The 20,162-nt window shown below is 32.5% G+C and overlaps 5 protein-coding genes across 7 annotated transcripts; 3 read left to right on the forward strand and 2 right to left on the reverse strand.

Annotated features, from left to right (window-relative positions):
* Positions 1-1,254: 1,254 nt before the first annotated feature.
* On the reverse strand, positions 1,255-2,240 carry LOC115631489 (RNA-binding protein Rsf1). Its single transcript, XM_030528245.1, has one exon. It carries the CDS (start codon positions 2,147-2,149, stop codon positions 1,574-1,576), a length of 576 nt encoding a protein of 191 aa, XP_030384105.1. The 5' UTR covers positions 2,150-2,240; the 3' UTR covers positions 1,255-1,573.
* Positions 2,241-3,152: 912 nt separating this feature from the next.
* Positions 3,153-4,278, forward strand: LOC115631703. Its single transcript, XM_030528529.1, has 2 exons — positions 3,153-3,228; positions 3,301-4,278. Exon 2 carries the CDS (start codon positions 3,343-3,345, stop codon positions 4,192-4,194), a length of 852 nt encoding a protein of 283 aa, XP_030384389.1. The 5' UTR covers positions 3,153-3,228; positions 3,301-3,342; the 3' UTR covers positions 4,195-4,278.
* Positions 4,279-8,119: 3,841 nt separating this feature from the next.
* LOC115631662 (G-protein coupled receptor Mth2) lies at positions 8,120-9,901 on the forward strand. The gene is made up of 4 exons (XM_030528476.1): positions 8,120-8,216; positions 8,452-8,530; positions 9,578-9,760; positions 9,818-9,901. The coding sequence occupies exons 1-4, from the start codon at positions 8,180-8,182 to the stop codon at positions 9,819-9,821; spliced, it is 303 nt and encodes a 100-aa protein (XP_030384336.1). The 5' UTR covers positions 8,120-8,179; the 3' UTR covers positions 9,822-9,901.
* A 1,725-nt stretch (positions 9,902-11,626) lies between these two features.
* LOC115631396 (schwannomin-interacting protein 1 homolog) lies at positions 11,627-15,460 on the reverse strand. The gene is made up of 10 exons (XM_030528119.1): positions 15,400-15,460; positions 14,453-14,619; positions 14,145-14,271; positions 13,538-14,031; positions 12,958-13,423; positions 12,723-12,811; positions 12,534-12,639; positions 12,162-12,454; positions 11,736-12,010; positions 11,627-11,654 (listed from the first exon to the last, which is right to left on the reverse strand). Exons 2-10 carry the CDS (start codon positions 14,606-14,608, stop codon positions 11,627-11,629), a joined length of 2,034 nt encoding a protein of 677 aa, XP_030383979.1. The 5' UTR covers positions 14,609-14,619; positions 15,400-15,460.
* Positions 15,461-16,886: 1,426 nt separating this feature from the next.
* Positions 16,887-19,996, forward strand: LOC115631686 (mitochondrial basic amino acids transporter). Of its 3 annotated transcripts, XM_030528505.1 has the most exons (5): positions 17,705-17,807; positions 18,471-18,579; positions 18,876-19,337; positions 19,391-19,597; positions 19,656-19,705. In XM_030528505.1, the coding sequence occupies exons 2-5, from the start codon at positions 18,546-18,548 to the stop codon at positions 19,667-19,669; spliced, it is 717 nt and encodes a 238-aa protein (XP_030384365.1). In that variant the 5' UTR covers positions 17,705-17,807; positions 18,471-18,545; the 3' UTR covers positions 19,670-19,705. The 3 variants fall into 3 exon arrangements, with proteins under 3 accessions (XP_030384364.1, XP_030384365.1, XP_030384363.1); XM_030528504.1 differs by lacking the exon at positions 17,705-17,807 and adding an exon at positions 16,887-16,905 and having other exon boundaries at positions 19,391-19,996; XM_030528503.1 differs by having other exon boundaries at positions 19,391-19,996.
* The last annotated feature ends 166 nt before the right edge of the window (positions 19,997-20,162 follow it).

Below are 20,162 nucleotides of genomic sequence, written 5' to 3' on the forward strand. Positions count from 1 at the left end.
CCATAAGAAATGTTTTTAAAAAAAAATGATATATTTGGAAGAATTAACAATAATATAAATAACATTATATGAAGTGGCGATGTCTCGGCCCGCTGTTAGAATTTTATTGAAACAAGACCTTTATCTTACTTATAAATGGCACCATGACTAGGCGAAAAACGCGGATTAATTGTAAATTGGATTTTCGGAATGGACCAGCAATTAAAACTCGATGTAATAGTACGTGAGTTCACGTGCGACCAGTAACCGTTTGTAAGTATCCTTACTTAATGTTCATTGATAATGATCATGGTATGTTGATATTGGGTGGCACAATCAATTGTACAACTTTTTTGCTTCTTTTCTCCGACATTTCCTTTTAGCATACAAATTGTTGATTCTTCCCTGTTTTATTTGATCTGAAAAATAATAAATAATGAAATACAAACTGGTTTAGATGTTTCACCTCTCCGTGGTATCTGGAAAAATTTAGATGGTCACCACCTATGATGTTCAGCTATCAGACTCAAACTCTAGAAAAATATTCTCTTCGGGCAAGGCCACTTCAAATATGTCAAGCAATTTTAATTTGAAGCTATTTTTTACCATTTAGGATCCTTTTACCACTAACCATACAACATGTTGTATGGTTAGTGCTTTAACTTAGAGCAAAAACAGATGACCTACACGGAATGCTACTTCGAAAACAACAAAAATAATTAAAACAAAATCTAAGTGTGGACAGAAAAAGGTCCACACGGTTAAGAGATAAACATTAAATACTGTATCTGTTATTTGTATTACGAGTATTTAAATGTCAAAAGTAATTGCACAGTAATAAATTTTCATATGCACTTTATCCTGTTAGAATAAGTTTCGTCGAATTAAGAGAGCCTGTACCAATATTCGTGGCTTTAATTCATACATATACTTCCGGGATTGTAAGGGTTTGCAGCGGTTTCTTCGGGGTGTTTCATTCATATGTATTATGTATACATAATGCATTTGTTCACATAAATACAAGTATGTATGTATGTACATATACGTGTATGTATGTACATATGTATGCGCGAGCATTTATATAGCGTGTTGTTGTTGCTATTGTTGCCTTCCACAGTACATGTTTTTTTTCAAGCGGAATGTACTGTATATTTGCCAATATACAGTTAGTTTTTAACACATGCATTTATGTATGTATGTATGCACAAATATACACACACACGAATCTACAAATATGTATATACATACATAACCGCGGAAAGAACAGCAGACATATTTACTAAGCATACCGTGTACATACATACATACATATGCATTTTGGCATACAACTCTGGTCATTTATTTGAATTTGATGTACATACATATACATACATACATATCTAAGTATTCGGTAAAACTAAATCCGTATATAATCGTGTAGTTGTCTTAAATAACTTAGATTATTGAATTAGCCCGCTATTTTAGTGCTTAAATTTGCGTTTTATGTATTTGCGTGATTAATATTTGAATTAATGCAATTGGTGTATAAATTAAATCATTTTGTTTTTCAAATTTTACTGAACCTTATACAACTTGCGGCTCAATTCGTTATATATTAAAACCGGTGATTTCCAACTGGTGAACGGGATCTAAAGCGACTCCCGCTGCCTCCTTGCCCGCCACTGCGGCTGTAGTTGCTGGTGCTACTTCCGTAACGGCCGCTGTCGCGTCCTCCGCCATAAACGTCACGTCGACTAAAGCCGCTGCTGCTACCGTCGCGGCTAGAACGACCACCACCGCCGGAAATATAGCCACGCTCTCCATGGCGACTGCTGCTACTAGAGCCACGCTGCTGTCTAAACCCGCCACCGCTGCTATTAATGTTGTGCCTGCCGAAATCAGCACGGCGACCTCGGTCTCCAGGTCCGCCTCTTCTTCCTTGACGTGGTCGGCCCTTGGATATTTCAACACGTAATTGAGAACCCAAGAGTTCTGACCCGTTCAATATATCGCAAGCCTTTTCAGCATCATCACGATGTTCAAATTCAACAAATGCGAAGCCGGGCGGATTAAATGCAATCCACACTGAATTCAGTTTGCCGTATTTAGTGAATTCTCCTTCCAGGTCGTCTTTTTTAACTTTATCTGTTAAGTTACCAACATATACTCTGGTACCTCGTTGATCGCCCATATTTGACAAAAAAACAAACTTTAAGATATCTAGCAAATTAACCACCAATCAATATTTTTCCACCACTGCACACAAGCCTTACTTTTTTCACCTGGCCTATGATATGTATGTATATCAAGTTCTCATATGGTGTGACCATATTTCGTTTTTCAAAAATGTCCAAAAATTGTTTACTAAAGGACCTAAAAATAGTGTAACTGTTTGAATCAATTATAATGCATAAACAGAACCAAATTACTATTAATATAAATAGTAGTAACAATTCTTGACTCGCTTACATTTAAAAGTAAAACATACGAATCGAGCAATCGATAAAACAGAATTATTTGCATATATTTTGTTGTTGGGAATCATTTTACATTTTCACAATGCATTTGACATTACAGAGGACTTCACAATAATAAGTGATTGTATACTAATAATCCAAATAGATATTTACTTATATAAAATTATAAATTATAATATGTATACAAAATAAAAATATTATTAATTGTTCTTTAAATATCAACTTGAAATTCAATTTAAATAAAATAAAAAATTTGTTTAAGCGTACACTTTGAATACTAAAATATATAGAAAATTTAAATAAATTGTATTTCTTAAAACATAGCAAATTAAAAAGAAGTTTCAAAAATGAACATATTTAATAAGAATTTAGTATATTTTAGTGTAAATCATCGATAATATTTACATAGCTAATATTTTCAGATAATTTGAAGGTGGTTTAAATAGTCAATTTCATCATATCTATACTGTTATATTACGTCATAATATGAAAAGTATTTCGCAAATTATAAAAAATATAATTGATATATGTAGATATCAGCCAGTTGCAATACAGTGTCGCTTATTTTTCTGATACTGGAAGTTTCGATATAAATAATGTTCCTGCAAAATTAAAAAATGATGCAGCATCAACATTTCAAGAATCGATTACTATGTTATCAATTAGCAGCACTTACTAAAAAAAATTAAAGCGTTTATTAGCACTTTTAAGACTTTGTGAATAAAAAAATAAATAAATAAATATTACCAATCTCATATTTCATATCTGTTGGTAGATATCAACTATCAGTTCTGTAAGTGTAAGAAGCATTAATATCTATACTTAAAACTAAAAGACCATTTCTTACATGTATTCTAAATTCAAGGACGCAACATAGAAAATCATCGAGTAAACTGAATGACTTGAGATGTCAACTGAGGAGTTACCCGCTGATCTGGGCAGGCTGAAAATTGCTCCAACACAAACACATTTTAGTTTAAGCGATGGAAGCGTGCCCATTGTTCTAAATCCTTTCTATACCGATCACAGTACTACCATCACTTCGGGTAGTAATTCAGCTCCTACCTGTGAGTCAGTCCGCAGTGCAAGAAATCGAAAGACACATCGCAGATTCAGAAGAAGATCCGAGAGTTTTTTAGATGATTGCAAACAAGCAGATGAATTTGAAGCACATCCACCTCTACCGGACTCTTTTGAAATTATAAGTAATCTGCGCTGCAACTCAGGCGTTTTTAAGCTGCCACTGAAAAAGCCCAACAGTTTGAACAAGAAGAATTTATTACGCGTACCTATTTTGCGATCCCTAAATGACTGTGCACAACCAAAATGTATTGTTAATAATAGTCGCACAGATCCCAGAAACTTCAGTTATGCGCATAAAAAATCATTGGCAGCAGTCTCACAATCAAGCAAAAAGATGAGTGTTAAAGGCAGTGGCCTTTGTGCTTTTGGCGATTTAATTTGCGAATGCACATTATTACTTGATCGCAATCGAAATAGCAAAACCAGACGTCACTCGCCGACAAATACAACCACCTTTCAACCCGAAGAAGTCATAGTGTCCAGTGATCTTCTCAGTAATGCAAATATCAAACCACAATCTTTGATGCGCTGTAATACAACGTGCTCTCAACAAGCAAGTAACACCGCTTCCGCAAATTGTGATGATGTTACAATAGATGAGCTTGCCAGCTATTTCGACACTATGGTCCATATTCCAAGAAAAATGTCGTCTATGGCGGAAATGATGTATATATAGTTATTAAATGCATATACTAATAGACATGCATGTATAGTTATGTTAAATAATATTTCTCCCAATTTTGTCTAAACGCATTTTTAACATTAAATATATATGTATGTATGTATGTATTTATCTCGTGATTTTTTATTATACTAAAGATGTAACAGCTATTGTACATAGGATGTAGGCATAGGATGCATACTTTTGAACACCTTCATCTTCGTTTTATTGTACGATCTGGCATGAAAATACGGCCACTGCAGAAATTGTTGTTTAAAAAACAAAACCATAGAGGATAATAGGGAAGGAAGCAAGCAAATTTATACACGTATAACGATAGATTAATGTGGCTCTAATCTGTGGACTCTGTGTACATATGTACATATGTGTGTGTACTACGCAATTGAATTACAATATCAATAGTTGTTGACATGACTGGCTGAAATTATGTAGTCGGTTTATAGATATAGCTCAAGCAATTATGTATTCGAATAGCTTTGACACAGGAATACTTGTATATACGTAGTCAATTTTCTACGCTGGTTGGAGTGGGGATTTGGTGTCTGAATGTTTGTCTTATACAGGTGAGTTTGTACAAAGCATCTTCTATAATGTTCAATTTGGTGGCCTAGCATGATTGATTACCTACTGCAACCAGCCCATATATTTTCTAGGAAAGGTTGTCAAAAAGTAATAGCTTCATAAGCTTTTACCATTACTGCTTGTGCGGCCATTAATTGCTTGACAAATTTGTATTCTAATCATAAGAAATGTCGTTTTGCTTGCCAAAAATGTCCCGCGCTCATGAAATAATATAAAGATGATGAATATGGATTATTTCATGGTATCTTGATATAATGATAATAAACTGAATAAAACAATGGATAATAAATATTCTAAAATCGAAAGGCATCATCCACAAAAAGTTTTTCAACCAACTCTTTTGTGTAAATTATTTGCCTTAAGCCCCCTCCAAGAAAAAAATCGCATATTCGGGAATTTATTCGTTGAGAGGTTTGCATGGACAAGTTTCAGCAAATTCTATATTCGTATAAACGATTCTCATAACTTATAATTTTGTTAGATACCATGACCGACCACTGTTTATTTACGATATGCGTTTTTTTGCGCTTCTCCCATTTACACATACACGTTTAATTCCTCAATATGTTGCGTCTCTTAACAAATTAGGGGGGTGAGTAAATTGTTCATACTTAAGTACATATGTATGTACGTATGTGTATGTACAAGAGTGAGAGTATGGCCGGGCTGTATTATTGAATTTATAGGTTTATTGTTTACTTTGATATCAATTACTTAGCGTTGAGTAAGCGCATACATACAGTACTCCTCAGTCAATCGCCCGAACGCTGTCAGTTAAAACGTCTTTTACGGTGTAGTGTTAAAGATTAGATAAGCATGACTCTGTTGTTTTTTGTTAGAATTGTAATAATAATTGAATTCTATGTGTTTTAAAACATCCGAAATAAATATAATTTACAATCTTATTTAATAAGGAATGTAAAATGGGTGTGACTAAAAAATTATTTTGTACTATGCTGGTTTGTTCGATTTTAAATTCGGTTGTGCAGTGTTTTACTAAGTTTCGAGTATGCTGCCCCACAGACTATATATTATACAAAAACAAAGTTGGGTTAGATTCTGAGGAAGCAAATGCAACACATAAGCGAATAATTAATGGATTTCAATCAATTGAAAGACCTGAAGTGCCATTAGGATATGGCATAGAAGAATCCACAGCAGATATGTGCCATGCGCGTATCGAAAACTGTACACATTTTAAGTTTGACAGTTTTTCACTTTCAATAAAAGAAAATACTCCTACTATATACATGGATAAAGAGTCTTGCTTGGCTGTAGTGAACAGTCTTTTGGTGAGCATATCTTGCCAAACAAGTAAAAATGACGCTATGGAAAGGATTGATATCGTGAACAAGTGCTGCCCACACAGTTATATCTACAGCACCAAATCGGAAAAGTGCATTCGAAAAGAGCCTGACTTCGATATTTACTCGGGAATTTTCAGCAACGCCGCAATTTTTGACGAGAATGCATTTAAATGTTCACATAAAAAAGTTTTAGTAGAATACACGGTTACTGCGGACACAGTAATGTTCAGTGAATCACATTTAATTTGGAATGATGGTAGTAAATCTATTAGCACCAATGGATTTTGCATTGAAGCAATTACAGACTTACCTATCAACGAAGCTACAAGAAATAAACGCAATCATCAGTTCTTGGTTCGGGCGTGTCAAGAACTTAAAGTTTGCAAATCTTTGCCATGCATACGGAAGTGTTGTGCTGAAGGCGAGGTGTATATGAAAGGAAATGCAACAACCTATTGCAAAAAGGCCGAAAGCGATGATATTGAATTTTACAGTTTTTCAAGTTTGGAAATAAGTGGTAATTTCTCAAAACCATCAGGTGCGTATTGAACTAAACAAAAATTGAGTTTACTTAATTCAGAGTTCAGCAACATTAATAAAGGGGAATGAAAGTATTGACAGAAAAATGTCAAAACACAATTTAAATTTTAAAAATGGCATACGTTTAATTCATTCAGGTGTAAAACCTTACACTTAGTCGCTGAAAAGTATTTGTACTATATGTTAGCAGTTTCAACTATCTTTAATTTCAAAAAGTTTGTATATTCAGGGTCGAAGTACAGCTCCTGACTGTAGCTATAGTGGTTGTTTTTCATTTTGTACAAATTTCATTTCAATGTATATGACTGAATGAAGAACTGAAGTCCTAAGTGCTTACGTGTGATTTTTTTTACTGATTAGGAGATAAAGGTTTCTTTATAGGTTAGTCGTGCTTTTGTTATCGATCGATGGCAGTGGCCATTTAAAAGATTGCCAGGAGCTATGTCTCACCGCGACTTTTGATTAGGAAAGTAGGCTGATTTTCACGATTACATCGGAGTAAACCAGAATAAAGAGCCAGTTGCATATAATAGAATGATGATTACAGAAAGCTCAAGAAAACAACCTTCGTTTTCATTTCAGAATATGGCATATTGCATGGATTAGAATGTCCTAAATTTCGATTGGATCCTGACCTGTTTTCAGATGATTCTCACTCAATAAGTTCAGTCAATGGATCGTTGGTTATTAGAAGTACTAACAAAATCTATACAAATAATCATTATTGTATAGAAAATATTTATAATTCGTCATTTTTAGATCGAAAGGTAAGATCGACCATAAAACAATTCTTTTATATTTTGTTGCTAAAATAGGAAAAAAGGCATACAAGATCGGCAAAAAGGCTTGTTCTATATTTTCTTTACTTGAAGTAATTTTATTTCCTGCTGGACGAGAAGACATGTTTGATCGATCTGTCTCATTAATGTTGTTTCTGTTACATATTTTAAACACAGTTAATATACTTTTTACCCTTTGGGTATAATTATAAAAAAATTTGATTTGCATTTATTAATATCGATTTACCCAAAAAAAGAAAATACGCAAAACATATACCTATGGATTATGAAAGTCTGCATACCATGTCAAGCCACTGTGGGAAACATAAATAGATCATGGGAAACCAGAGATGCTTTCTTCTTATTTCCTTCTGAACTCAAATAATGGGCAGAAGCTGACAGAGAGATAGAAGATAAAAGTGAGCTTTTTAGTTTATTCGACACAGAATAGAATTAACAAGAAAGAAGAAAGAAAAATCTCTCATACACATTTCTTAAAGTTTGATTTACAAATAAGGACCTTTAATTAAAAATATACTTTTTTCAGCATAGCTGTACACTTTTTTGTGCTTTGACTCTAACATTGTTGGAAATGATCAAATTCGGTTCAAATTGTATCCAATTGGTCTTCTCATATCCTGCTGTTTCTATGCCCTTACACTGATTGTGTATATTTCAATTAAAAGGCTACGAAATCTGCCCGGAAAAATTTTAATCAGCCTCGTAAGCAGCTTGCTTCTGGCATATCTCGGGATCGCGTTAGGACAATTAATGCCAACATCTAACGACAATGTGTGTTTCATTTCAGGTAAGTGCTTACTACTTGTACAAGCAGGTATACCTGGCTACTATTTTTTAAACAATACATGTTGTAAATAATACATAGCTCCCATATCAATAACGACAAATGGCTGCCATCCGAACTATTTCTTAACAAAGGCATGTAATAATAAATTGTTGTTTTAATATAGGAGACTGGAAATCTTAGTTTTAGACTACAACATATCATCACCCTTCACTGAAAAGTGAATTGTATTTTTCAGGTTTCTTTGTATATTTTTGTCTAATTGCGGCATTCTCGTGGATGAACGTAACATGTTTTGATATATGGAAAACTTTTGGGTAAGAATATACTTACATGACAATTCTTAAAAAGAAACTCTTTCCTGTACATATCACAATATTAAGAAGTTATCATGCAGCGATTTGCGAGATTAATTTTAAAAGTGTTCCAATTTTAACCAGATGTAAAAGTTGAAGGAATGCTGTAGCATTTGATTTGAAACACTTGTATGTACTTTGTATGGGAAAAAAGCTTCCAGGGTCGAACAAAGCAAAGAGAACACACAAAAAAATAATTCGATTTTTGTTGATTTATACCTTTTAAAAAATGTTTAAACTACAAGTATTCTGAATAGGTATTAGAAGTACGTAGTAAGTGGAAAAATATAAGTAGTATGCAATAGATTTCATTGTTGACAAGTTGCTCATTGGGAATAATAAAACAACATTCCAATATAATTTGGTATGTAAGTATATATTTTTTTTATATTGAAAAATAATTATATTTTCAATAACTTTATATATTATTTTACATCAAAACAAAAAACTTTACGAATTATGCACATATAATATGAAGGTGAAGAAATTTATATCAGAAATATTACAGCTTTTGCTTCAAGTGTTTTTACCAGGTGGTATTTAAAAATTTTAGATATTAATAGATATTTAAATATAGCAATAAACAAGTATACACACGTTTGTATATATGTAAGTAAACAAATACAAATTTGTTTGTAGATTTGCCATTTGAAGTGTAAAGCTGTTGCGAAGCAGGCCGTTAAAGGCAATTTAAATTTTAAAATGAAACGAAGTTATCGAGAAAGGATTAAAAAGGTGATATTGAAAAATATTTAAGTTAAGCGTCGACACACCAAATAAACTAAATGAAGAAATGAGTAATTTCTTGGGGCTATCCTAGCACAGAAATGCACTCTTATTATTATTTAGATCCACTTTTTAACACCATTTACATGGAGCATCCTATGTTAGCATGCTTCGATCGAAAGATTTGGTTAAAATTGCAACCTTGCATAAGAGAAATGCAGACATTGATTTATATATAAAGGCTTTGTTTCTAACTAGTTGTTTTTCAACTTTTTCGTTTAGATCAACTAAATCAAATCGCTTGCAGAAAAGAGAACAAGCTTCTCGGTTTATCTGGTATTCTGTGTATGGCTGGGGATTACCAACATTCTTGACTGCAATTACTGCGGCATTGACAAAGTCAGATGTGCTTCCCGAAAATGTACGTCCACTTTTCGGTAACGGACGCTGCTGGTTTACATGCAAGTACAACTAATTATATTTTTCGTCATTTTTGTTGGTTAAATGTATGTCTACTTATAGATGATACCATTGGATTTGCGAGCTTAATCTTTTTTTCTGGACCTGTTGGATTTCTGTTTCTTATCAATCTTGGATTGTTTTTGGTTACCTTGAAATACTGCAACAAGGTTAAAAAAGAAATTTACCGAATGCAAAGTTCAAATAATGAAAAACCTGTGATGAAAAATAGATTTTTCATGGACAAAACCAGATTTGTAATGAATACCAAACTGTGCTTTGTAATGGGAATTACATGGCTTTTAGAATTAACCAGCATTATTTTCTATGATCACAAGAAGACATTTTTTTGGTCAATAAGTGATTCATTCAACGTCCTCTTGGGAGTTTTTGTCTTTTTTATTTTCGTATTTAAGAAACGAATATGGCAAGAGGTTATGCAAAAGTTGGGTGAGTATTATACATATGTACATAATACTACCTTAAAATTAGTTAAAGGCGGTGCAAAATGTATAATTTGGTTCCCTGCACCCGAACAGCGAAAGAATCTATGTATGTATGTAACATGGGTCAGAAGTAATTTTTCAGGTAGTACATACGATGTTCTACGTATAGTCATGTCCGTCTTCCCATTAATGTGTACATATAACCACAAAAGAAACGAATTTGTGTTGGAAATAACGTTAATCCCCTAATATACAAAAATATGATAGGTTCCTTAATTGGGCCACAAGTGGCGTCAAACGATGGACACACGCCCTTGGTGGTATTCAAGTCCCAGAGTCTTTCCATTTCATCTACTCCTGACGAGCTGAATTCCCTTTACTGCACATTTTGGAGCCTATTATTAGGCAGTCTTCCGTTCGTTGTCTTTATGCTACAATAAAGTTGGCGCCATTATCATAGTAAATTGTTATTACAGCTCCCCGTCGTGCATTAAATCGTTCAAGTGCCACAAAGAAGGCAATATTTGAGGTAGATAGAGTAGGTGGGGAAGCAAAAAAAATAAAACCAAAAATCATTGCCAAATAAAACATATTCCTAGTCTCCTACTCCCGCATTATATAATAAGCTTAATTGATTCTTAGCACACGGTATATACAATTGTTTCTGCTATAATAACACAACACATTCTCAGAAACAAATTAATGCTGTAATGTTTATTGCAGGCATTCGAAAAGGAACCCAAAGGCGACACAACACAAGTGCGACACGGACAACGCAAATAACAAATTCGGAATTAATCGCATCTGTAATTAATTCAAACCGCGTGGAAACTCAAAACTTGGTTACAAACTTCTGAGGCTTTACCTACTTAAATTCATATTCATATTGTACTCATTCAAGAAAATCTTGACCGTAGGGAGCTTTCATTTTCCTGGCATCTATTTTAATTCGAAAGCACGCACGCACATAACTTTTCACTATTTATGGTAATAATTATTGTTATTTTTTTAATATTTATAAACTCACCAATAACATTAAATGAGATTATATTAAATGCAAAACTAAATATATTTCGATTTGTGTTTTGGCGATGGCAACAATAGTTTAATTATTTAGTATAAAGATCGCTATGAACGTACGGGTGGACAGATGGGCAAAGATATATATGTATGTATGTACATATATATGTCTCCAGGCTTTAAATGTTAAAAAGCCCTTCAGTTTAAAGTGCATATAAAATTGCTGAAGTATGTGGAGATATTCTTCTTCCTCCTTCGGGTACAGAGTAAATAAAGTAAAGCGTTAAATTAAAACATTTGCTAAATAAGGATTGTACTAATGAATTAATTAAAATACTTTAAGAAATTTAATTGATATAATATCGTTATTATTGGGAATAAAACTATTCAATAATATACAGGATCATTATATTTGCCTTCGACTCTTGAATACACTGAAATAAACAATTAAAAAAACGTTAGTTAATATCGTTTGAAAGATTCTTAGTTTTCTTCCTCACTTCAAATTTACTTACATATATTTGCTTATCTGTTTTATATCGCACAATATTTCGTCCTGAGAGATATGAAGATCATCACGGTCAACTAAAAGACTCATCAATTTTTCATTGAGACTTTCTATATACGTTTGCAAATTTTCCACCAAAAATTTCAGTTGTTCTATATCCATTCCGGTGAGCATTTGCCTTGAAATCCATCTTCTGTTTGAATCCACTTTTATTCCAATTTGGCTAAGCATTAGGCGAATTGCTTCTATAATTGGTGAAATCGTTTGATTTTTTTTTTCGATCTGAAGAATAAAACCGCATATATTAACGTAGATATTTACTAAATTTCGCCAAATTCACCAATTTGGTGAAAACTGTATTGAAACAAACACTAAGATTGTTCTGCATGCTATACTATTTTAAAATATGTACTAAATTGAATGAAATATATACCTGCATTTTCATTTGCGCCACTTCCTTTGACTGTGCCAAGGCCATTCGAGCCTCTATTTGAAGCTTGGATTGCTTTGCGAAAAAATAGTTTTTCTGAAGATCATCGACGGCTGATGTGACTTTTTTGCAGCTTCCATTTCCCTGCCAAACTGTATCATTTTCTTTCGGAATAGATTGAAGGAAATGGATGGCTGAGAAATTAGCCTCTGCAGCGCGTGAAAGTTTTGGGCAAGTTTCGGAGTCTGAGCTGCAGCTTTCAGCATCTGACACTGCTTCGTTATTTGCTTCCATATCTGAAAGAATTGTCATTTCATTTGTATGATCAAAATAAAAATTAGGCGCAGCTGCAATTTATTAAATAAAAACTCTTACCATCCAAAACTTTATTCTTAATTTGTTCAGCTCCCATAAATCCGATATGGGCAGGTATAGCCTCCATTGCCAATCTTTTTCGTATTTCCTCTCGATCATATCGTCGCTGAAATGGAGAAAACAATTTTTTTTTAAACATAAGCATTTTTACTATCTTCATATATATTTATCTATAAGTATATAACGTACTTGTTTTTCAATTTTTTGCACCATTTTCAAATGGCTCTGCAAAGTCGTCAAATCAATGTCCTTCGAAACTTTATAAGCATCAAACTGGCCTTTAATCATAAAAAGAGATACATTTTACAAATCTCTAATCTTATTTTTAAGGTAACTAATGTAAATTTAAAATATTTGAGTTTTGAACAAATAAAAATACATTTAATCAATTATCTTCTTGCTTCACTCTAAACATTTTATTTACCAAGTGTCCTGGACGATGTAAGCTCAAGTGAACGTTTCATTGAGTCCTCTAAGTGGCGAGCCCAACATGACGTTTTAGTGTATCGGCTATTGCTTATTATCTGGTCCTTGTTATTCATGATTTTCTGATACTCTTCACGCTCTAAAATTCTATCGACATTTGCATTTAGTTGAGTGCTCCTCTTTCTTAAATTACATTTGTTTCTGTTTACCCTTGGAAGAGACGAATTCGTATTTTCAACTTTGGTTTTTTTAACGCAACGATGACTCAATTGACACTTTTTGTAGTCAATTATAACCGGCGGTAATTGTCTGTCATCATGTGAAAATTTTCGATATTTTGCTTTGTCCACTTCATGTGAAGTTTTTGTTTTAATGGAACTGTTTTTCTCTGTCGAATTAGAATAGCGGGATATTAGGTTGAGTCTCAAATTTTCGCTTGCATTTGAAAGGGCAGCATCGGTTATCTGAAAAATGTATAAATACTTATTTTCAATATAAAATTAATACTAATAATAATAAAAATAATTACTCACTATTATTACAATTGTACAAAAAAGAAAATGATTAGAGGAGCTTACCTTATAGAATTGCGTTTCGTTTTCTGATACTTTTTTATATCCCGGAAAAATTAAATCAAATTCACTTTCTATCTCTTGGCCAAAATCCCCAATTATATCAAGTGTACTGAGTCCCAAAAGTTGCTCATCTTTCGATTTTTTAACGGCGGATATCTGCGGGCAAATGTTTTTTAAGAAATCAGGTTCATTCCGGTTTTGTAGATCTTGGTCGTAGAGTTTTTCGCAACTTCTGAGAATATCAGGCCCCAAAAAGTAGTCGTTTTCTGACGAAGAGGGCTCTGTGTCCTTTTTCGTGTTACCATTTTCTAAGGTATCATTAATAGTATTAGTTTGTTTAACCATGTAGTTCGAGTTTTCGGTTTCACTTTCCATATCAAAATCTGAAGTGTCCATTTTACATAAATCAAACATAGAGCCATGGTCGTTCGAATTTTTCATACATAAGCTATGCTCTCTCGTTCCTTTGGGTTCAGCTAATGACCCAACGTGATTTCCTGTAAAATACCAGAAAGCTTATAATCGGATACATAATATCTATATAATAATCGAAAATATATATATGATATGTCTTGTTTCAACCGTGTTTATCAACATATTTCATATTTACCGAATGTTTGTAATGATTTGTCATCCATATGTATAGATAAATTATGGTTTAAGTCATTGCATAGACTATCCTCAAAACTATTAGACATGTCTAATGTATTCTTTCGACGGCAACAGTTTTCGAATACCTTAAATAAATTATTAATCAAGATAAATAAGTGTAAACGGCAAGATTTAAGAATAAAGGGCTTTTAATGTATTTAAATATTCAATCATATTTCCGATACAGCGCATAGGTAAAAAACTTTTATCATAAGAGCCCCTAATATATATAGTTTTTTATTCTATTAGAAGTAAGTAAATACTTACTTGTATTGTCTCACAATTAGAAACTATTGAGCTATTATAACTGTCATGGTTGCATCTTAAAGCTCGCTGAATAAACTGTTCCGCCGCCGAATGTTTAATGTTTTCAAAGGTCATTCCAGTATTTGTTTTTGCAGAAGGTATCTCGGGGATTCGCATACTTATGTTTTCTGCAAAGACAAATTTATAGTTCAATTGCAGTCTTTTCAAAATTATCTGTATGATAGGGTAATAGATGATAGATACTGATGCTATGCTTTCCATATAAGGAAGTATTGACACAGATAAATAGACACATGCTTGTGTTCAAATAAATCAAATATACATATAAGTTGCTTTGGTATTTTTGCAATTAATTAAATTTGGCATTCTTCGTTAGAGCCGCTATCAACCCATTGATAGCTAAAGTCACCAGCTGCCTTCACTTAATTATCGTGCATATGTATTTCAAGCTTTTGAAGAGCGCGTAGCAATGTCATGGATGTATGATAGCTACGCATAATTTTATTTATTATCTGCTTAGTATAATTAGTTAAAATAGCTCTAACTGCTGCAGATAATATAGACTATAGACAAATTTCCTTCGAATTCTATTTGGTCGCTATTTAAAATTGAGATAAAGGTAACAATATAGTATATCTATATATTTATATACCATATAAATAGCTGTAATGGGTGAGTTGCTATCTACCGGCACACCACCAAATTAAGCTCCATTCAACTAGACTAGATAATGTGCAGCTTGTTCATCAATTTTGGATGAAAGAATTCAATGAATTCAATGAATACCACAGTATAGTATAAGTATACAAATACACATAAGGATTATGTTGTTTTAGTCCAAAAGCTAACACGTAAAGCAAGGGAGTGGCGAAACCACGAACTATCCTTGCTTGTACTTAGAATAATGCACACTCCACGTTTATTCACTATCTCTTATATATACATACATTTCAGGAATCTTGCATTTATAAGGACGGGCAGGCCGACATGGTAACATAGACTAGCCTCATCGACTGGCCGTGTTGAATAAGAGTATAGAATTTGTGGGGGCTTTTGATTTACATTCATGCTTTAAATTACTCAATTTGGGAAACCCTTTCCGCATTTTCAAAATGTAATCCTCAAACTAGTTTCATGTTATTGATTTTTCACATCAACCGTAGTTAAATATATATGTACACCACATTTGTGAATTGAATTGCTTCAATTCAAATAGTTGTTCGGCAAAGCAATTGGTTGTGTAATAAATATTCCACATTTGAAAAATAATATAGTTTCATAAATTTGCTTACCTAGATTTTTAAAAATCTCTAAATATTCGCTTTAATAAGGTCGGTCTTCCGTGTTAAACCAAACAGGGCGTACAGCATAATAGTACTGCACCCCGCGCATGCTCATTACGGTTGGGTTTATCAAGAGTATTTAATAGTCACGAGCACCTACCCCCTTTGACATAATACTTATAATAGTAACAGCTGTAATTTCAAATATCATACAACAGGGACACGTTTTTTATTAAAATAAGGCAATGTCAGTTGAACTTAGCTAGCTGGTTCATTAAAATAAAACTTGTCGTATTAAACTGGGATAAACTGATTTGGTTTTTTTTTTATTAAATATACATACATATGTATATATATTTGAATCCATCCATATATATTCCAATTAATAAAATAATTTAAAAAAAATTGTATCCATACAAAACAGAAATCATGGCAGTATTAATGATGCTTTTATTGGCTAGCAGCAGATTATTCAAATCTCTTGAGTCGTCTAACGTCAACTTTTTGCCAATATTATTAAGTATCTTCTAGATGCTCTTACAAAAGGTACATTCAAGTCTTTGGATGACCCATACTTGCTGGAATCTACTCCATACTTATACCTACGAATTTTCTCTAAGTAACCGTTTCAAAAGTAAGCAGTGTTTGCCGAAAGCAAAATTGTAAAATGTGAAAGTTCATTTGGCTTATATGGGAATAAGCTATTGTTTAATTCATCGACAAATTTGAACGGTAAGTAACATTTGGGTAATTAACATACTTATGTACATTGTGCGATTGGAACCAAAGTCATTTGGCAAATGAAGCATATTAGAGCCCAAAAATGGATAAAATTGACAATTGAGAAGCAATTTCTTCATTCAGAATGTATTACTAAAATGTCACAAATGCATGCCAATATTTTTAAATTTATTTGAATTCAGTTTTAAATATTCAAACAGAGTTCATGCAAAGCAGTAGCAACAATATTATCTAATTTCTTAATTGTATTCTAAATTTAAATTTCGTTGTATTTCAGATTTAACCGAGGAAATATATGCTTGTTTTGTTAAATTTTTTACAAATTTTAACAGCGTTGCAAATATCATCAATAATTTAATATTTTGACGAGCCTGCAAGATCAATAAAATGTGCTATAAAACAATAATCTTTTTAATTAATAGTGTTCAGGTAAGGTATTACTCAAGTACATAATAAAATAGTATATATGTGTACGTTTCCCAAATAAGTCCGGGCTTAAACAAACGATTTTCAAATTGACAAACTTACCAAACAAATATTCAATTTACCATTAAATACTAACGGTATCCCAAATAAATAAACAACGCTTCAAAATTCTCAAATAATTTATTTGAGCACGACTAATTAATACATATTAAGAGCAAGAGAACTTACTAAAGAGACCTCTCATACGTATTAGACTGGCTTTTAATACCCTATTTATGAAATAGTTCTACTATGTGACTTCCACATGGAAACATGGAATATAATAAATTATTCAAATTATTGTTATTTTTTTTAAAGATTATAAGTGTATGGCGGGAGCGAGACTATAAATCTAATTAACCAAAAAAAGTCTTCAATTAATAATATTATTTTCACATTGTTAAATAATTGTCGAAAATGTTTTGCGAAATGATTGTGTTAAATGTGGAGCGCATCTTTATTAACATATTGTAAGTATATATTACCAATTTATTTATGTAGGCAGATTTATTATTAATAAGTTTATTTCATATAATAGTATTTATTTTTTTGAATAAGCTTAAAAGTGGGGTGCGGGTACCTCTAGCAGACTCTTCATTCTGAGCACAGCGGGTAGGTGAAAAATTACAGTCTATTATTGTGATCATAAATAATTATCAAAGTAAGACCTCAAGTCTACTACATGTTCAGAGTAATGGCATGTGTTATCATGGTTTAATCAGTATCATCACTGAGCTCCATCATTTAAAAAGTGTCGAAAGCATTTTGTCAAAATAATTGTGTTAAAAAGTAGAACGCATCTTAGCAAACATTTAATCATTTTATTTTTGTTATTTGAAGTAAACACAGATTCAACCAATTCTTTGGTAAGTGATTTAATTTGTGCACAAAAAGTTATACATGCGGAAATATTGAATTGAAAATTATACGAGTATATACCTATAGAATCTGCGCCACAGCAGAAGGTCAAGAGATTAGAATTATAAAAATATATATACGTGTATATATATTATGAATTATCAATGAATTGCCAACAATCCCACAAATAATAAGTGGACAAAAATTTAATATTTGTCGACGCCACAACAAAAATAAAATAAATTAAAATAATTCGAAAAATAATAAGCATTTATGAGTATTACCTTAACATAACATTACAGTTTTATACTCATCATCAACACATAACTACTAGCCGGTGATTTGAGACAAAATTAAATTGCTATACACAAACTTAATAACAACACGTATCGACTAAATCAACAAACTTTCAGTACAAAAACGTTTACAGCACTTCCGGAGGCGTGCACCAAATATTCGTCTTTCGGAAATCCTTTCAATTTAACGCTTGTACACTAAATGGCAACATATAATTAGATCCACTCACATATACAAAATTAGTTTTAACAAAGCTTGGTTTCATGTATATATTTATTTTATTTTAAATATTGAAGTAGAGTCAATACAAATCATTGCAAATGTTGTTTTTATATGAGAATTGAAAACTTTAATTTCTTAATTCTTAATTCTAGAGGCCCTCCCAACGTCCACCAAGTGAAGGTGAACGAGTTACGTTGCAAAAAACATCAGAATTTTGGACAACGAAGATGGTTGTGGATTTTTTTGCTGGTCTAGTTGGAGGTAAATTTTATTTACAAACAAATAATTGTTCATACAGGGTCTTCAACTGGTCGGTTTTAGCATTATTCGTGTTTGATTTTGCATACAAACTTCCAAATCTGTCTCGGCTTTGTTTGTTTGTATTTTCTGCAAAAATCCTTACAGGCAAATATCTTTCCAGACCAAATAGATGCATTTTAATTATATAAATACAGCTTTATAATAACGAGCTGAATACCTAAAAAGAAAAGAAATTTATCATTTTCGTTTACATAGAATTTCAAACTCGAATAAATTTTCTGTAATTTCTTTTTCAGGTGCCGCCGGAGTCCTTGTTGGACACCCCTTAGATACAGTAAAAGTACACTTACAAACAGACGACCCCAAAAATCCTAAATACAGAGGAACATTTCACTGCTTTAAAACAATATTGATGAAAGATGATATTCGTGGACTATATCGTGGAATAAGTAGTCCAATGTCTGGTATTGGCTTAGTCAATGCTATAGTTTTTGGTGTCTATGGAAACGTGCAACGATTATCAGACGAGCCCAATTCCTTGCTGTCTCATTTTTGGGCAGGTTCTCTCGCTGGAGTAGCACAGAGCTTTGTATGTGCTCCAATGGAACTGGCTAAGACTCGCCTTCAATTGGCGAACAATATTGACACGGGAGTTAAATTCAAAGGACCAATTGATTGTCTTCGTCATATTATACGTACAGATGGCATAAGAGGTGCATTTAAGGGGTTAGTGGCTACAATATTCAGAGATATTCCAGGCAAGTTTATTACATTTTTGAATTAAAATTGTAGTTGTAATATTTTTCTAAAGGATTTTCCAGCTACTTCGTTTCTTATGAGTTTATAATTCGGATGAGAGAAAAACCAAACATCCCATATACTCTTATGGCAGGTGGATGTGCTGGAATGGCCTCATGGCTGGCTTGCTATCCTATCGATGTTGTTAAGACCCATATGCAAGCTGATGCCTTAGGGTCAAGTGCTAAGTACAATGGATTTATTGACTGCTCAATAAAAGGTTATAAAAAAGAAGGAGTATACTTTTTCTTTCGAGGACTTAATTCTACATTAATTAGAGCTTTTCCGATGAATGCTGCTTGTTTCTTTGTGGTTTCTTGGATACTGGACTTTTTTAACAAAAACGGAATTGATATGGTCGTCAATTCTAACCAGCAGCTTAATATTGTAAATTTGGAAAATAAACAACTCACCGATCCCACGGATGATGAAATAGTACGTGAAATAATTACAGATGGCGCTTTAGAATTTCCGTTACTGCGATCACATGACATATAATCAAAATCAAATGATGCTTTGTCATAAATTTGTTTCTTTAAAAATAATTTATCAAATGTTCAATTGAAATTTGAAAAGAGCCCACAATAAAACTATATTATTTTATAGTCTATAATAAAAAAGAGCCAATGTACAATAATTATAAAATATATGGAATACGTTTTTATTTCCTTTTTTGAGTCTAATAGTTACATTTAAGGTATGAGTTGCGCAGCTTTTGTAGCTTTAAACTACAACCAGAGCTCATAAAGAAAGCTCAATGCGCCACTTATTCTGTACATATAAAG

This window comes from Scaptodrosophila lebanonensis, unplaced genomic scaffold (assembly GCF_003285725.1).
Source record: "Scaptodrosophila lebanonensis strain 11010-0011.00,11010-0021.00 unplaced genomic scaffold, SlebRS2 tig00001412-arrow-pilon, whole genome shotgun sequence".
Taxonomy (NCBI): domain Eukaryota; kingdom Metazoa; phylum Arthropoda; class Insecta; order Diptera; family Drosophilidae; genus Scaptodrosophila; species Scaptodrosophila lebanonensis.

Excerpts from the sequence above, each read along its gene's own strand:
- LOC115631489 (XM_030528245.1), bottom strand. The coding sequence starts at position 2,149 with ATGGGCGATCAACGAGGTACCAGAGTATATGTTGGTAACTTAACAGAT.
- LOC115631703 (XM_030528529.1), top strand. The coding sequence starts at position 3,343 with ATGTCAACTGAGGAGTTACCCGCTGATCTGGGCAGGCTGAAAATTGCT.
- LOC115631662 (XM_030528476.1), top strand. The coding sequence starts at position 8,180 with ATGCCAACATCTAACGACAATGTGTGTTTCATTTCAG. Across the intron at positions 8,217-8,451 it reads CAATGTGTGTTTCATTTCAG|GTTTCTTTGTATATTTTTGT; the intron begins GTAAGTGCTTAC and ends TGTATTTTTCAG. Across the intron at positions 8,531-9,577 it reads GATATATGGAAAACTTTTGG|ATCAACTAAATCAAATCGCT; the intron begins GTAAGAATATAC and ends TTTTTCGTTTAG.
- LOC115631396 (XM_030528119.1), bottom strand. The coding sequence starts at position 14,608 with ATGCGAATCCCCGAGATACCTTCTGCAAAAACAAATACTGGAATGACC. Across the intron at positions 13,424-13,537 it reads ACGAAACGCAATTCTATAAG|ATAACCGATGCTGCCCTTTC; the intron begins GTAAGCTCCTCT and ends TACATTTTTCAG. Across the intron at positions 12,455-12,533 it reads TAAGAATAAAGTTTTGGATG|ATATGGAAGCAAATAACGAA; the intron begins GTAAGAGTTTTT and ends CAATTCTTTCAG.
- LOC115631686 (XM_030528504.1), top strand. The coding sequence starts at position 18,546 with ATGGTTGTGGATTTTTTTGCTGGTCTAGTTGGAG. Across the intron at positions 18,580-18,875 it reads TTTTGCTGGTCTAGTTGGAG|GTGCCGCCGGAGTCCTTGTT; the intron begins GTAAATTTTATT and ends TTTCTTTTTCAG. Across the intron at positions 19,338-19,390 it reads AATATTCAGAGATATTCCAG|GATTTTCCAGCTACTTCGTT; the intron begins GCAAGTTTATTA and ends ATTTTTCTAAAG.